Here is a 13,968-nt window from a genome sequence, read left to right as displayed (position 1 = left end):
GGGCTGAACCTTGTGGAAGAACAAACTTTTCAGTTTTCTCCTGTGACCCTCCTTGAGGGTTATGGGGGTGGGAGGAATTAGACGGACCAGGACTTCCTTGCTATCTTGGGGTCCCGAAGGAAAAGTAAGATGTAAATTGAATTAACGTCCGCATTAAAAACAGTAAATGTTATGCTGGAACAAATTTAACAGTTGTGTTTGGACAACCTGCTAAAAAATGTGGCTTTCACCTTAGGTCATTTGTCCTTGTTGTTTTTGGTGGCTTACGTCTTGTAGAAGTTCAGCCAGTTGGATTAGTTTCAGGGGTGTTCACGGGGGTAGTTAAAAAGGTGAAGATGGCAACCAGGAATGTGTGAGCGAGAATCTCCCCCTTTTTTATGTGTATCACAGACACCCTAAAAGTGGGTGAGGCTTTGATCACACTGTCCCAGCCACCATCTTGACTTTTGTGCCCCTCCTGCCATAGACACTCCAGATTAGTTTGTGGTCTCTATTTGATTAGCTGGTAGTTTGTATTCTCTAAATGCAGGAAATGGGTTAACTTAGCTCAGTTAGCAAATTGATGTTAAATTTGTTGGAGAAACTCAGTCTCAGAATTGAACTGGATAAACAGCATTGTGAGGTCTCTGGCTTGCTAATCCTCATTACCAAATACATCTTTCTTATTTCCTTTATACCATTCCTGTCCTGCTTTTCCCATCATTAAAAACAATCCCAAATATAAATGTTCTAGGAGTAATTATTTTTAAAATTTTATCACCTCAACATGGAGAGGCATTTAAATCTTCAATCTTCAGTGTGCAGATTAAACTGTTGCAGCTTCAGAGGGACTGAACGAACTCCAATTCAACAATGCAGAATAATTTGGAACATCCAAAAGCTAATTTTATTTATGTATTTGTTTTTATTTATTCTATTTGTAAATGGCCAAATCAAGAAAGACTCACAGCAGTCTATAGGAGCCCAATGAAGACATGCAACCAATTAAAACATTCATGATAAATATCATGAAAATCAAAGTGGCTGGATGCAATGCCTCACATTTTTCATTTTAATTGCTAGACAGGGTCGTAGTGTTTCTGGGAGGAGGGTTCAACAATGATTCTTTTTATTAGAATGCCCAAATTGGAAGGAGATCCTGGGGCCAGCTCCCAGCTTAGTGCAAGAGTCTGAATTAAGTATTCTTTCCAATGGATGCTTAGAGAAAATTACTGTTTATCTTGAAGGGCAGAAGATCCCAATTTCAGAGCTCAGTGGTCATTTTAGACGCAGTATGGTTTATCAGCTCTGGGTGCAAATGTCTGAATGACCACCAGGTGGCAGAAAGGGTAAGGAGAGCTGCCAAGCTTGCACTGCAAAAAATCTGCATGACCACTAGAGGGCAGCAATTCTTCTCTATCATCTCACAGTTGTCCAGATTTTTGCAGATCAGACCTGGTAGCCTTAACTGACGTTCATCCAGGGCAAACAGGATCTCTCCTTCTTACCATATTCGTCCACATCGAAGCTGTATTCAGCGACCTTCTTGGAGTCTTTCTCTACCACCACTTGGTAGGTGCCCAAGGGGGGATCGGAAGACAGAGGATAGGAAAGCTGGGTTATGCCCATTGGAATCTCCACATCTCTCCATTGGAACACCCGGTTGTTTTTGGAGTCCTGGAAAGAGCAAGATAACAAGTCCCAAAGTCTGTTCATAACCCAGAATTGTTCTAGAATCAATGGCTTGTGACCCAGATGATGTAATCCTATCCCATTCTCCAAGTACTATTAGCAGGGTATGGTGTGTGACAACCTTCCAGATGCCCGCCAGATGGGTTGGGATTAAGCTCCCAGAACCTGCACCCAGCAGGACCAGTTGTTGCATTGGCTGGAAATTCGGGGAATTCTACTTCCTAATTTTCTGGAGGGCCCCAGGTTGGAGATGATAGCTTTAGGTATTAGCAAGAAGGCTCTACCACTGGGCAAATGGAGGATCAAGCTCAGATGGTACAAGCTGGGGGAGGCTGGGAGATGGTTCCTTGAGTAGTTTAACAACTCTAAAGCAACTAATTTAAGAAGCAAAGTAGTGAAACAAAGCAAGTCTTTTGATTAGGGTTACCAGATCTGGACTGCATTACTCCAGAGGACCACTAGATGGCAGGAAAGTGTTCACCGACTGGGTATATCTCCATTCTGCTGCCATGTAGTGGGCACCTCGAGTAAATGCAGCCCAGGTATGCCAGCACTAATCTTGTTTTCCATGAACTACTTTGTGCAGGAAGTTGATTCATATTTTTAGTTGATTTACTTTATTGATGGCGCTGTTTCTGTGACCAAATGCAAGGGGAGGGCTCTCATTCAGCCCAATTCCTGGTCAAGAAGACAGGTACAGGCCTGGCCAAGGGTAAAGTACCTCTCACTTCTTGGCAGCGCTAATTTCTGCTACTTCTTGTGACTATGTGAAACAGCCACATTCTTACAGAAGTGGAACGGGACTCGACATTAGCTACTTAAAAAATAAGATCTCTCTCTCCCTTGCCGCCGAGGGATCGCCTTGTATCATTTTCTGGGCAACAATTTGCCATTTGGACTTCCCAAGAGCCTGTAGCCCTCAGATTTCCTGGTGGCCTCCTATCGGAAGATTAATGAGATCCAATCAGCCATAATGCTGGAACCTGCTGTGGCCTTTCAGCACATACCTGGATGTAAACAACTGGAATCTATGGAGACAAAACCAAAACAAAACAGAAAAATCAGAGACAGCAAGGAATGAAAAAGAGGATAGAGAAAAAGAGAGAGAGAAGAAAAAGGTCATGGGAGATTCTTTATCGTTGCATTATCATTTCTATGTTTATTTATTTGTATCCTGTCTTTCCTCTAGGGACTAAAGGCCGTGCACACTCTTAGAATTTTCCCTCATAACAACCACCCTGTCAGGTTGGTTGGGTTGAGAGTGCCCCGTCACCCAGCCGGCTTTCATGGCTAAGGGTGATTCGAACCCGGACCACCCTGTACTAATCCAACACTTTAACCTAACCCATGAGTCTTCACTAGTTTTCACCCAAGAGTGTCTCTGCACTCAGTGGGTTGAATGTTGTATGTGTGTGTATGTGGGTGTCTACAATTCCCCTGGGAGGATGTGAATGGAACATTTTGGCGTGGAGATGCCAAACGCCCCCATGTCTGACTGTCTTGATATCCCACAGAATTTACCTTCTCCTTCACAGGATTGAAACCTTCATCCATACAGACGATGCGAAACTGAACTGCAAAAGGTAGAGGGAGAGTACATGGGAACAGGAGCCACTGAGTATAGAAACATTAAAACACAGAAGGGATCTTGGAGATGATCTAGCCCAACGCCCTGCCCTGTGCAGGAATGCAGCACCGCAGCACTCCTGATAGGTGCCCATCTAGCTTCGGTCTAAACACTCCATCAAAGGAGTGCCCACCACCTCCCGAGGCCATTCTTAAACTCCATTAGGACATTTTTTCTGGTGCCCAACTTAAATCTACTTTTTTGACATTTACACCCATTGTTTCATGTCTTCCAGAAAGACCCCCAAAACTGGGCCCCTAACAGCCCTTCAGATGCATGAAGACCACCATCAGATCACCCATATTCTCCTCCTCTCCAAGCTGAAGAGCGTGCCCAGTGCCTCCAATCATTTCTCACAGATCTTTTCTTCCTCATCATCCTTGGTCGCCCTTCTCTGGGCCCACTCTGGTTTGTCAACGTTCCTTGCTGAAATGCAGGGTCCAGAATTGGACACAGTATTCTAGGCAGATCGGCCATTGCTGACCAGAGCAGGACAATGATTATTCCTTACCTTGAAGAAGTTGGCAGACACGGGATTACGCATATCACAGCTCCACTCCACTTTGGAGATGGTGTTGAAAAATGATCACGGGTCATTTCCAGTCTACATAGTTTGCCCACACGCACATCAGAGCAAGCACACCCATCCACCATTCAGATCAGCCGGCAAAAATATAGTTTGAGGCTTATTTATTAAACATCAGCAAAGCTCAGAAACAGTTAACTGTCCACATTGGAAGATGCCACACAGACAAAACCAGAGAGAAACATGAACAATGTGTGAGAATGAACATTATTAGTCTTTTTACGTATACGGTCTTTTTATATGTAATTGGACTTTCTAACTAAATTAATGTGGGTATTTATATTTTTCACTGTTTGGGGGTTTTATTTTAATTGTGAGCTGCCCAGAGTCACCCTCTGGGGGAGATGGGTGGCATATACATTTCATACATACATACATACATACATACATACATACATACATACATAATTATCTCCATATCTCTAGCTATTCATCAAAAGCCTGGGAGGCACCCAAAACAAGGAGACAGCTGCAAAGTTTTCTGGGTTTTGCAAACTTTTACAGACAATTTATTCCAAATTTTGCCCAAGTAGCATTGCCTTTAACAGACTTGTTAAAAACTAAAGACAAGAACACTGTAGAAGAAAAAAAACCAGGGGCTACCTTAAATTGGACAAAAGACTGTCAGGAGGCGTTTGAAAGCCTCAAAGCGTTATTTACAGTTGAACCCATTCTGAAGCACCCAGATCCTACAATGCCTTTTGTAATTCAAGCAGATGCTTCAGATGTGGCCATGGGGGCAGTCCTGCTGCAAAAAGATGAGGGAGGAGTATTAAGACCTTGTGCTTACTTATCCAGAAAGTTTTCTGAAACTGAGAGGAGGTGTGGGAAAAGGAGGTTTTCGCTGTAAAATGGGCATTAATGAATTGAAGACACCTGCTAGAAGGGGCGGAAAAGCCATTTGAAGTTTGGACAGATCATAAGAACTTAGAGGCTTTAAAATCACCCAGGAAATTGTCTCCTAAACAAATAAGATGGGCACAATTTTTCAGCCGATTTAATTTCACCTTAAAGTGCCTTCCTGGGGGAAAGAATTTTTTGGCAGATGTCTCTCGAGACTGCCTCAATACAATAGCCAGAGAGAGAAAGTGATATCAGCTATAATCCCTACACGGAGGGAGTCAGAGATGGCAGCAGCAGTCACCAGATCACAGAGTAAAGTTACAAAGCCTCTCACTGAGTCAGACTTACTTAAGGACTTAAATAGTTTCCTGGAAAAGGATGAATGGTTCCAGAAAAATAAAGAATTACTAACCCAGAAGGAGGGAGCATGGTGGAAAGCAGATAGACTCTACGTACCTCAAGAGGCTCATAAGCAGGTACTTCAAAGAGGCCATGATGATAAAACAGCAGGGCATTTTGGATTTGTCAAAACGTTACATCTACTACGCAGGCAATTTTGGTGGCCCTCCTTAAGAAAAGATGTTGCTGATTATGTAAACACCTGTCCTGTCTGTGCTATAGCCAAAAGGCAGGGGGGGAAGCCATGAGGTTTGTTACAGCCAGTAGCAAGCCCTTCCAGACCTTGGAAGGAGATTGCAATGGACTTTATTGTGGATCTGCCAGAGCGCAGAAAAAAGACTGTAATTTGGACTGTGACTGATCTATTCACCAAACAAACACACTTCATCCCTTGCAAAGCCATGCCCTCAGCATCTGAACTGGCTGAATTGTTTATTCAACACATATACAAATTGCACGGTTGTCCTGAAAGAGTGATCAGCGACGGGGGGTCCAGTTTGCTTCAAAATTTTGGAGAGCATTTTTAAAACTGTTAGGGTCCTAATAAGCAATGAGCTCTTCGTTTCATCCCCAAACAGACGGAGTGACGGAGGAGAGGCATCAGGGTTGGAACAATATCTAAGATGTTTTATAAACTATCAACAGGACAATTGGGTGGACCTATTACCTTATGCAGAAGTGGCTTACAATAATGCTGTACATGATAGTACAGGCCTGTCCCCTTTCAAAATTGTATCAGGACAAGACTTTGTACTTATACCTGAACTGCCTCATGAAAAGAAGGAGTTAAAGCAGTTGATGAATGGGGGAACAAAATAAGACAATTGTGGCCAATTACAGAAGAAGCAATTGCAAAAGCAAGAGAAAGCTATAAAAAACAAGCAGATAAAAAGAGAGCCCCACATGAACCTTGGAAAGTGGGGGAGAAAGTCTGGTTATCTACTAAGAATCTAAAATCATATCAAACATGTAAAAAAACTTGGCTATAAGTATGTAGGGCCTTTTGAAGTGGAAAAAGCTATAAATCCTGTTTCAGTACGCTTAAAGCTCCCAAAAACTCTAAGAAAGATTAATCCTGTTTTTCACAGTGATCTTTTGAAACCATACAAGGAATCTGATAAGTGGAGACCAGCAGTGCCTAACCCAAACCCAATTTTGGTTGAAGGAGAACAGCACTTTGAGGTCCGGGAGATATTGGACTCTAGAAAACATAGAGGGGACATTCAGTATTTAGTGCATTGGAAACATTTCCCTAAATCTTTTGCTGAATGGGTCTCAAAGAAACATGTTAAAGCACCTGACTTGCTCTCAGAATTTTATAAACATTATCCAGACAAACCTTAGTAAAATACTTTTTAAAAAAATGTAATATATATATATAACCTGAACCTATTATTTTCCAGGCTTCCACATCAACGAGATGAAGAAAGTCCTTTTTGAGGGGGTTGTATGTCAGAACCTGCATCAATCAAATGTCATTTTAAAAAGCTATAGCAGTCAATGGGTGTTTGATTGATTTGATTCTGCCATTTGTATCGGAGGGGGGGAGCAGGGATGGTAGTTTATAGTTGTGTTTGAGTTATTGCTATGAGATGGAGAGGCGCTCACACTGATATGGGAATTTACAGCAAGACCTGAATGCAGACAAAACCGGTGGTAGTCTGAAGGCTGGGAAGAACTGTGTTATCAATGGGAGGAATGCAGAAGGCCACCAGTCTGTGAGAAAGGAGTTTGGCACCAATGTAGCTGGGGGGGGGGGGGGGTAAGTAGAGGGAACTTTACACAGGCTTTAGTTTTAGCAGTGCTTTGGTTCAAGCTGCATGTACCAACCAATAAAGGAGCATTTTTCTGAACCAGGCCTGGTGTCACGAGAATTCTTCTAAATTGGGACTTTGTGGACTTGACAGCACAGCACTTTCCAGAGCCACTCAAAGCAATATGAGTTGTTATTATTATTGCTATTGTTATTGTTACAAATGGCATGATTCAAAATCCCAGGACAGCATATAATCTTATTAGCTGTCTTTCTTTTCCAAGGGATACCCGGATATTGTGGGTAACTGAGCGGGATGTACATGCTTGTGCTGATCTGGACATAGGGATTGTCCTGGAGGGTGGAGGGTGGAGGGTGGGTGCAAACTAAACTGGAAATTACCCACAATCGTTTTCCAACATTTTCTGCTACCTTTTGTGGTCATAAGAAGGCTGCACTGGATAAAGCTCTTCTGCACTGCATGCATTGATATATAATTACTTTGCCCCACCAGCATTTTTTTTCCATAAATGTCATTAAAAGTTTTACAAAGAACATAAGCACTAACACAAACTAATAAAGAATAGAAGTAGGAGAGGGAGGGAGGGAGGGAGGGAGGAGGGAAAAAACGAAGAAGTGCAGCAAGGCACCCAGCTTCTGGTTTCTCACACAGAGGTGGCAGGCGAGCAGTGAATGAATTCCTGGATTTATCAGGAGAGACAAAGCTTCGAAAGGGTTAGAAAAGCAGGAATTTAAGGAGCGAGTTTCCCACTGGAGCTGTCCCTTACCTTGCTGTTCTGCTCTGTAGATTAGTTTGTCGGTTTGGACAAAGAGCAGATTCTCTGGTTTCTTAACCTGCACATTTTTCCGGCTCCAGAAAGCCTGGGTCAACCCTCTTGCTATCACAGTGAGAATGGCTTCCGGTGGGGATAAAATGTTGTTCCCCCTGGGAATCTGCAGGATGAAAAGGGATCAAAGCAAATGATTTGAAAGGTTGAAATGCCCAAACCCAGGTGGATAAGGGCAATCAATGGATTTGGATTCTGTTCCAGCAGCTGATCTTGGCTGGTCTCAAAAAAAAAAAAAAGTTAAAAGTTAAAAGTTCAGACCTGATTAGTTCTTGGATGGGAGACCACTGGGGAATCCCAGAACTGGAACCTAAACTGGGAAGATGAAAATCTAACCCAGGGGAAGGTTCTAGCAGACCACTTGCCAAGAAAAGTGCAAGTTTGACTCAAGAATTAACACAGTAGTCTGGCAGCTGCATTTTGAAGAATGACAGGTATTTTTAGAATATAGGTATAGATACATAAATAAAATGCTTTTTCTCTTTAAAAAATATGTGAACAAATTCACCACTGGGTTTTTCTGGCTTGCAGTCAGCAAGGCTTGAATCTGTGACCTTGGACTCGCAAAGCCGTGTTCTTTCACTGCCCCAGCTGCACCCCTGTTTGTCTCTTTCCAGTGACACATTGCCCTCCCCCTCGTAGCAACACCCAGAGCTCAGCTGAGATTTGCTAAGCCCACTTGCCCCACATCCAGACATTGTGAAGGGGGCAAGTAGCATTTCCAGCATGTTCAGAAGGAGAATTGACAAAACTTTTCATGAGCCCCCAGTTACTGTAGCATCTAGCTTAGCCCAAATGTATTTTTTCAGAACGGGGCTTAGGAAATTTCCTATGAAAACTCGCACTGGTTAAGTAATCATGCTTTTAAAAAACATCCAAGCTGTACTTCTTCCAGGCTTCTTCCCAGCTGGAAGAAAAAAAAAAAGAAATAGTTTTTCTTTATTCACGGATAATAAATTCTGTGACATTATGTAATTCAGAGGGCCCTGGATTTAACTGTCCAACAATGTAGGTTAGGATTGGAAACACATCTTGCAAGAGAGAGAGTCGCACCTGGAAAGGAGCACATTGAAAGACATCTTTCTCAGTCACCATTTCTTGCTTCAGATTCCAGTTTCGGGTCCCGTATTCCAGAGAGACAGCCAAGGTCATTGCTTCCGTCAGATGGCTCATCTGGACACAGAACGTCTCAGAGGTCCCCATCTGGATTGTTTCGGGCACCAACACTACATATTGCCTTGAAAAGAGGGGCAAGGACTGTGATCAGGGGCCGTGTGGAGCAGGTGGGGTGGGTGTCCTGAGATTTGGGCCTGCCTCGGTGGAGATCGATAACTATCATCTCTTTAAAACAATCATCACAGAGTTATGGGAGTAAATATTGGCCTTCTGGGTTATCACACCATTTGTTCTTTCCCTAAATCATCCAGAACCACTGTCAATGCATGTGAGGCCCCACCCAGCTGACAGGATCATCTGCAGGGGGGTCAAAAAAGTCAAGGTGGTGGGTGCAACCACATGACCAAAGCCCCAGAGATCATAGGCGTAGCAAGAGAATGCCGAAGCAAGTGTAGAGTTTCCTCTCATGTTGAGGAGGGACCCAGTATCCCATCAAGAGACAGGGCAGTCTGAAAGAATGCTTTGTGTTCACACTGTTGATAATACTGGCCCAAGACAAATAGGCTCGGTGGGGTCTTATCTTGCCCCAGAGCCTGACAACCTGTTGAATTAGAAGAGATTCTGGGTCAAATAATGTCTCCCTGAAAATGAATTTTCTTCCTTTTGTCACAGTAGGTGCATTTTCTAGCCTGGTGTAGCTGGTACTTTGGACTTTATTCCTTGTGCAATGTTTAGTGGCTAAGTGGAAAGGGGCTGTAATGCAGGGGACATGAAAGGCTGGGACAGTTCTCACACAGTCCCAAGGGGACAGGCCAGGTGGTCTGTTATATAGATCCAGAAGGAAACAAAATGCAAGACAGATTCAACTAGCTAGGGTAAGTCCTTGAATCAAAACAGTCGCTGAAATTGTTAACAGCAACCACCCAGAGAAGCTCACAAGAAAATCCAAGGACTTAGGAGAAATAATATGCATTGAAGGAAATTAGGAAACTGCAATCAAATGAATTTCAAAGGGACAGGTAATAGAATTCAGTCTCATGATAGGATACCCAGCAAGATCAAAACATAAACATTATCTCCCCTGAAAGATACAAAATTAAATATTAGCCAGCATTGTAATAAAGCCAAAACAGGCAGATGCCATTTGGAACTGGGTATTTTTAGCCTTGAAAAATGAAGACTAACCAGGACAGATGAGAGTACCTTCAAATTCCTGACAGGAATCTTTTCTCTCATTTAGAAATAATGAGTTTAACTTCCAGGGAGGCAGATTCCAACTGGATACTAGAAACTACTTTCTAAAAATAGGAAGTGGAACCAATTTCCTAGAGAAATGCTCAGCTCCCTTTCACTGGATGTTTTCAGACCATGCTTAGACAGAATGTCTGGAATGCTCTAATCTGAATTCCTGTCCTGAACCAGGGAATGGACTGGATGACCTCAAGGATCCCTTCCTTCTCAATACTTCTAAAATGGAAGGATGCGCCTGTTTGTCTGCCAATCACCAATTTGTCAGGTCTTCCCAAAAGTCCAGACTGTATTCTCATTTATGCTCCTAGAAAACCTAATTTGTCTTTATCAAGTGGGAAGGAAGGAAGGAAGGAAGGAAGGAAGGAAGGAAGGAAGGAAGGAAGGAAGGAAGGAAGGAAGGAAGGAAGGAAGGAAGGAAGGAAGGAAGGAAGGAAGGAAGACAAAATTAATAGATGGGGTGTACAAAGGAAACTACTATCTTTGAAATACACACTGCATACATGTTGCATAGGTGATCCTTCCATTTTCAAGGAAGGACTCTGGGCTTGTCCAGTATTTTATCTTATACATTTTGCTTCAAGGCCCTATTGCATTCTATGGGTCTCTTCCCAGTTAAATAAAGAAGTCAGCAATCTGCCAAACCCGAGTTGCTATCACACCACCTTATGTCCCCACCTCAGGGTCCAAAGCCAGAGAGACAACCAGTCTTCCAGAAACATATTTTTTCAAAAGCTCTCCTCTCCCCGCAGTTTCTCTGCAGCGTCACTCCGCCTTAAGTTTCCATTTGCAAATCCCAGACTGAAGGATGCTTAGTTTAAAAATAAAACAAAGTGGAGTTTAAAGCCTACATTTTTCAGGAGCAGAAGGAGGCAGAAAAGGAGGAAGCCTGCAAAGGGCAGCTTACGGTTTGGGGGTAGGAACAGCTGCTATGTTCCCAGGAAGGAGACACAGTAGAAGGAGGAGAAAGATGTCTTCTCTTGGTTGCCAACTTTTCCCCATAATACTGAAGAGAGCGGCTGGCTGCAAAGTCAAGCTGAAGACGCTGGGCTGTCCCCTCATCTGCTACCGGTCGCTGACTGCTTATACCACCTCTCTGCAAACAGTGTGCAAGGCAGAAGAGGTAAGAGCTGGCAGCTGGGATTATGTTGACACACGACTTTTATTTATCAGACTTTGTAGGCACTTGCATGGCCTTTGATTAAAGGACCAGTGATGCATTTTAGGAACGTGAATCAATGATTGGGGGGAACAGAAACAGGAAGCTCAGAGGAACAGCAGAGAGGTGGCAATTACAAAGCTCTTGAAATGGGTTCAGTGTGGCCCAGAAGCGGATTTTTTTAAAAAAATTATTACATTTTTCAACCAATTTTCCCAATGGGGGAACTCTGGGCGATTCACAGCAAACATTAAAACATAAAATATATAAATACATAAAACCTTAATTTAAAACATTACTAAAAAGAAGGAGAGACCAAGAGGATGAAAAATCTGAGGATGAAGGCAGAAGGACTCTATGGGGCTAGCCATCCCCATGCTTGAGGTATTCTCACCCCACCCCAGGCAAGGTGGCAGAACCAGGTCTTCAAAGCCTTACGGAAGGCCAGGAGTGTGGGGGCTAATCGCACCTCCGGGGGCAGGATGTTCCAAAGAGCAGGGGCTACTGCAGAGAAGGCCCACCTTCTGGACCCCGCCAGTCAAAGTTCTTTCACTGAGGGGGTCCGAAGCATGCCCTCTCTGTGCAATCGGGTGGGACAGGTTGAAGTCATAGGGGAGAGGCAGTCCCTTAGATAACCTGGTCCCATGCCATGTAGGGCTTTAAAGGTGATAACCAACACCTTGAATTGGACCCGGAAGCAAACTGGCACCCAATGCAGCTCGCAGAGCAATGGTGTTATATGGGTCCTTCTTCGGACCCCAAAAATAGCTTGCGCGGCTGCGTTCTGGACCAGCTGAAGCTTCTGGATACCCTTCAAGGGTAGCCCCATGTAGAGCGCATTGCAGTAGTCTATCTGGGAGATAACAAGGGCGTGAGTGACTGTTCGAAGGGCATCCCGATCCAGGAAAGGGCGTAACTGATGCACAATCCGAAGTTGTGCAAAGGCCCTCCTTGCCATGGCTGCCACCTGCTCTTCAAGCAGGAGCCGTGAGTCTAGGAGGACCCCCAGATTATGCACTGGCTCTGTCTGGGGCAGCCCCACCCCATCCAGCACCAAAGATGACAAAATCCCAGGAACAGAGGAGCCATTAACCCACAGCCACTCCGTCTTACCAGGGTTCAGCCGAAGCCTGTTGTTCCCCATCTAGACCCTTACAGCCTCCAGGCACTGTGAAAGGGTGGCCACGGCATCACTTACTTCACCAGGGATGGAGATGTATAGCTGCGTATCATCATACTGATGATACCTCACCCCATGATGGCAGATGATCTCGCCCGGCGGTTTCATGTAGATGTTGAAAAGGAGCGGAGAGAGAACCGAACCCTGTGGCACCCCACAGAGGAGGGGCCAAGGATGGGACCTCTCGCTCCCTATCACCACCAATTGGGATCGGCCCCGGAGAAAGGAGGCGAACCAGCACAAGACCGTGCCGCCCACCCCCAATTCCCTGAGCTGTCCCAACAGGATACCGTGGTCAACAATATCGAAAGCTGCTGAGAGATCAAGGAGAGCAAGGATGGTCGCACTTCCACCATCCTGCTCCCACCAGAGGTTATCCATAAGTGCGACCAATGCCGTTTCTGTTCCATATCTGGGCCTGAAACCTGACTGGAAGGGATCCAGATAATCCATTTCCTCCAGAACCCTTTGGAGCTGTGATGCCACCACTTCCTCAACCACCTTCCCCAAAAGGAGGTGGGAGACTGGATGAAAATTGTCCAGTACAGTAGGATCCAGGGAGGATTTCTTGAGGAGGGGGTGCACCAATGCCTCCTTAAAAGCAGCTGGAAACACCCCCTCCTGCAAGGATGTAGTAACCATCACCTGGATCCAACCACATGTCACCCCCCCAAGCTGCTTTCACCAGCCAGGAGGGGCATGGGTCAAGATGGCAAGCGGTGGCCTTCATAGTCCCCAGGAACCTGTCCACTTCCTCAGGAGCAACAGGATCAAACCGTTCCCAGATAACTGGGTAAGAAAAGTCCCTTGGTGTCTCCCCAGACCCTGCCCCACGCTCGGAGTCTAACTTGGAACGAATCCAAGTGACTTTGTCCTGCAGATGCTCTGAAAATTCCTTTGTACGGCCCTGCAAATGAACCCCCCCATCCCCCTTACCAAGGAGGGACCTAGTGATCCTAAACAGGGCCACCAGGCGGCATTCTGCGGACGCGATAAGGGCGGAGAAGTAGAGGCGCTTCACCGCTCTTATTGCCACAAGGTAGGCCTTGAAAGCGGCTCTAACCTGTGTTTGGTCAGATTCGGTCTTTGTTTTCCTCCAGCGGCGCTCTAGCCGTCTCTTAACCCTCTTCAGCACCCTCAACTCCTCCGGGAATCATGGGGAGTGTCAGGGCCGATGTGGCAAGAGAGGTCGCACAGGCGCGATCCTGTCCAAGGTCCGAGCCGCTTCCCTATTCCAGGCAGCAGCCAAGGCCTCTACTGGACCATGCAGCAGATCCGTGGGAATATCCCCCAGCATCTTCTGAAACCCTGACGGGTCCATCAGGCGCCAGGGGCGGACCAATCACATGGGTCCAGCCTCCCTGCAGAGGCAGGTGGTATAGGAGAAACTCAGGGTCACCAGGATGTGATTTTGGATTTTGCTCTATTTGTGGAGTTTATCACTGATTTCTTATTCTGCCACAGGCACTACATCCCTATACAGCATCGTGCCCACAACTTGGTCACAAGATCACGGAATCGTAGAGCTGGAGGGGATC

The 13,968-nt window shown here is 45.1% G+C and overlaps 1 protein-coding gene across 1 annotated transcript in view; it reads right to left on the bottom strand.

Moving 5' to 3' along the window:
- The window catches only part of LOC103048567 (alpha-2-macroglobulin-like), a 51,424-nt gene extending 40,219 nt beyond the window's left edge, over positions 1–11,205 (bottom strand). Inside the window, exons 1-6 of the mRNA XM_025174969.2 lie at positions 10,999–11,205; positions 8,781–8,964; positions 7,668–7,833; positions 3,193–3,245; positions 2,679–2,699; positions 1,488–1,656 (exon numbers count right to left, since the gene is read on the bottom strand). Coding sequence (XP_025030737.1) covers positions 1,488–1,656; positions 2,679–2,699; positions 3,193–3,245; positions 7,668–7,833; positions 8,781–8,964; positions 10,999–11,153 — 748 coding nt within the window. The 5' untranslated portion in view covers positions 11,154–11,205. The remainder of the gene's footprint in view (positions 1–1,487; positions 1,657–2,678; positions 2,700–3,192; positions 3,246–7,667; positions 7,834–8,780; positions 8,965–10,998) is intronic.
- Between the last annotated feature and the right edge of the window lie 2,763 nt (positions 11,206–13,968).

This window comes from Python bivittatus, unplaced genomic scaffold (genome assembly GCF_059951505.1).
Source record: "Python bivittatus isolate LINGU-HERP-01145 unplaced genomic scaffold, Pbiv_v1 ctg000810_np1212, whole genome shotgun sequence".
Classification (NCBI taxonomy): Eukaryota; Metazoa; Chordata; class Lepidosauria; order Squamata; family Pythonidae; genus Python; species Python bivittatus.
The sequence above is the reverse complement of the archived record's forward strand: the minus strand, read 5'-3'. Positions and strand labels throughout refer to the sequence as shown.